The sequence below is a fragment of the Centruroides sculpturatus genome, unplaced genomic scaffold (genome assembly GCF_000671375.1).
Source record: "Centruroides sculpturatus isolate CEXI.00-Female unplaced genomic scaffold, Cexi_2.0 scaffold1724, whole genome shotgun sequence".
NCBI classification, from domain to species: domain Eukaryota; kingdom Metazoa; phylum Arthropoda; class Arachnida; order Scorpiones; family Buthidae; genus Centruroides; species Centruroides sculpturatus.
Genome location: NW_019386173.1, coordinates 96,967 through 99,979, shown reverse-complemented (window position 1 = coordinate 99,979; position 3,013 = coordinate 96,967). Strand labels below are relative to the sequence as shown.

At 34.3% G+C, this 3,013-nt stretch overlaps 1 protein-coding gene across 1 annotated transcript; it reads left to right on the top strand.

Annotated features, from left to right (window-relative positions):
* Positions 1–609: 609 nt before the first annotated feature.
* Positions 610–1,449, top strand: LOC111613919 (L-cystatin-like). Its single transcript, XM_023355267.1, has 3 exons — positions 610–832; positions 908–1,018; positions 1,109–1,449. Exons 1-3 carry the CDS (start codon positions 647–649, stop codon positions 1,214–1,216), a joined length of 405 nt encoding a protein of 134 aa, XP_023211035.1. The 5' UTR covers positions 610–646; the 3' UTR covers positions 1,217–1,449.
* Positions 1,450–3,013: the final 1,564 nt, after the last annotated feature.

Sequence of the window (3,013 nt, the reverse complement as noted above, 5' to 3'; positions counted from 1 at the left end):
AAAAATAAGATTGCTATTGTATATTCGAATATTAGTGGCGATCTTATTTTTTTTTCACGTGTAGTATAGAAATTTGTAATAAGATACATAATGCGGTTATAATAAAATATTGTGCGATTATTTTCATATAATTGAAATTAATATATATTTATTTTTTAGAAAATACGAGGGAAGTGGCGCTTCCACCGCTTTTAATGATGGCACGCCACTGTAAATATCTATATGAAATTACACTTGACCATTCATTTACATATCAAATTTGCTGTTTGTATTATTATAAGGGATCATAGACCTTCATAAAAAATAACATTCAGCTAATGCCTAACAGTAAACTCGTCTTTCTGGTCTTTCAATTAAAAGCTAAAGTTTTCACACCCACAATAATTTTAAGCACGTTTATCAGGATTTAGATGTAATTTTAAATTATGTACTCTGACAGTAATTTAATTACGTATGAAATAAAATATAGACCATTTTGCAATGTGAAATAGCACAAGTGTTTATCAAATATTCTAAAAATAATACCTTTTGTACTGTGAATAGACACATGCTTATCTTACAGTTTATCGTATTGGTTAGTTGTTTAGAGTATATATTCAGTACTAAACTCTTTGTTTCTACACTTTCCTAAAGTCTAAACTTTAGCATGAAGGCCCTGTTCGTGTTCGCATTTGTTTTCTGCTATGTTGCAGCAACTGGTGAATGGGAGGATGTTGACGTAAATGATGAGAAAGCTCAAGAGATGAGCAGACACGGTGCTGAACTGGTCAATGGTCATTTGAGATCCCGTTATCACTATAAATTGATCGATTTTGTCAAAGCTAGAAGACAGGTATGTTCTACTCTATGCTAAGTTTATCTCTTGTATCTTCTAGACGAACTAATGCAGAAATTTCCAAAATTTTAGGTGGTTGCAGGACTTAACTTCGAAGTTAAAATAGTAATTCAAGAAACAAGTTGCGCCAAGACCGAGAAAACTTTCGAAGAAGCCAAGGATTGCGACGTCAGAGATGGAGGCGTAAGTTATTATTTTCTTGTTTTAAAGTAGAAAAGTAGTTGAAAGGATGTAAAATATTATTGACTAACATTTTAACTTCTTATATAACAGGAAACACGATATTGCACTGTCAGAGTTTGGGAAAAGGTATGGGAACACAAGCTAACAATGACATCGTTTAGCTGCAGTACTTCACCTTTCAATGATGAAGAGGATTAATTTAAATTGAAAAATTATATTTAATTCTTTTTTTTAAAGTTACCTAAAATCAGATCGAGAAGGAAAATTTTAATGTATTCGCTTTAAAATTCTCTCTTAATTAACTATGATTTATGTTATGTTTTCAAGATAGTGTATTAAATCACTTACTTTACTGTAAAATATAGGTCAGACATGTCTGTACAAAATGTTTTATATGTCTGTCCAAAAAATGGAAGAATAAACGCATGATAAATTTTCTTTAGTTTATTTTCTTATCTATCTCCGTTTATTGGAAAAATGGAATTTTTTTCGTGACATCATAGTTTTTATTAGGCATTTAGTGAGAGCAGCTAGGTAGTAACGGACAGACTATCTGTGTAAAAATTTCGGGGCGTCTTCACTGCCTGGGCCTCCAGCAAGCCTCCTTTTGTTGATAAGTTCTTCCTACTGCACCAATGCTTCATATATTGAATAGAGGTTTTTATACCAAATTAAGAATTTTTTTCTCTCAAATTTTTATTCATTAGACACTTGATATCATTACATCAAGAATTATACACAAAATTAATAATAAGGACGAACAAACTGTATTGCTATACCGAAAATTTATTATACCGAATGATCACTATATGAAAGTCCACTGTATTTAGGAATCATGCTGTTACCACGAAGTTGGCTGTAAAGCATGAATTTAATATAAATAACTCGCGGTGTTTCAGTATTTGGTATTCGCATTTTTGCCTATTCGCGATCGAAAAGTTGTGACAATCACATGACTGTTCGTGAAACACTTGCATATTCGCGAATTGATTTTCCAATATTGTATTTTCATTACAGTACAGTTTTTGTAAAAAATATAATTTCGTAACCAAGCAAAGTACAGTAACTACTGTCCTATTAAACTGAAGTCACCTCATTAGAGCAATAATGTCTTCTGCCAAATCGTACGAGACAAAGTTTATGTAACAATTAAGTAATTAGAGAATATACATAGTTTCATACAATGATTGCAATAATCCGAGATGTAATAATATAAAAGATGGTAAAGTCAGCGATGGATTAGAGGAATGAAGAATGTAGATGGATGTTGAGAACATACTGTAATAGACAGGTACAGAACACAAATGAGGACATGATGATTACGGAAAACGTTAGCCTGTCACCCCGGATCCCGGAATGATAAGCTAATGTTTACCATACCTTGGCTATCTGGCTCTGAAATTGTTTATTGTTTATTTCTGTATGACAACGCGACACATGGGCGATCTGTCGAGGGAAGATTTCCAGTCCAGAGGCAGTGTTGCCGTACCTAGTACATTTCTACTTTTCTGGTACATTTTGCCCTTCCCAGTAAATTGAAAGTACATTTAGATTTTTAGTACATTTTCAGTACATTATAATATTTCAAGTACCATTTACGGTACAAATTAATATTTCACGCCTTAACGAAAAAAAATGAGAAAAAATTAGTTTAATAAAGTCTCACTAGTGTCACTGCTTGCTAATTTAAATTATCCAATCACAACATACAAATGGTGGCACCCACCAGTAGGCGAGTGGTCTCCGTTGCCGCTCATCGTAGTGATGACCAGACCCTACAGACTGGGAGGTTCGTCGTGGGTTCGCGCCACGGTCGGACAGGCTGACTGCTTGGAGTTTTCCGGGTTTTCTCCTTGCCTATAACGACTGAATAGGAGGCCAGTTCCCCATAAAAGTCCTCCCGGAAGGCATTTATTTCCCGCGCGTACGTATGGCTGTTCGATACAGCCGGCTAATCGGTCGCCTAGCGATCATACACATACACAAGTCTACTCG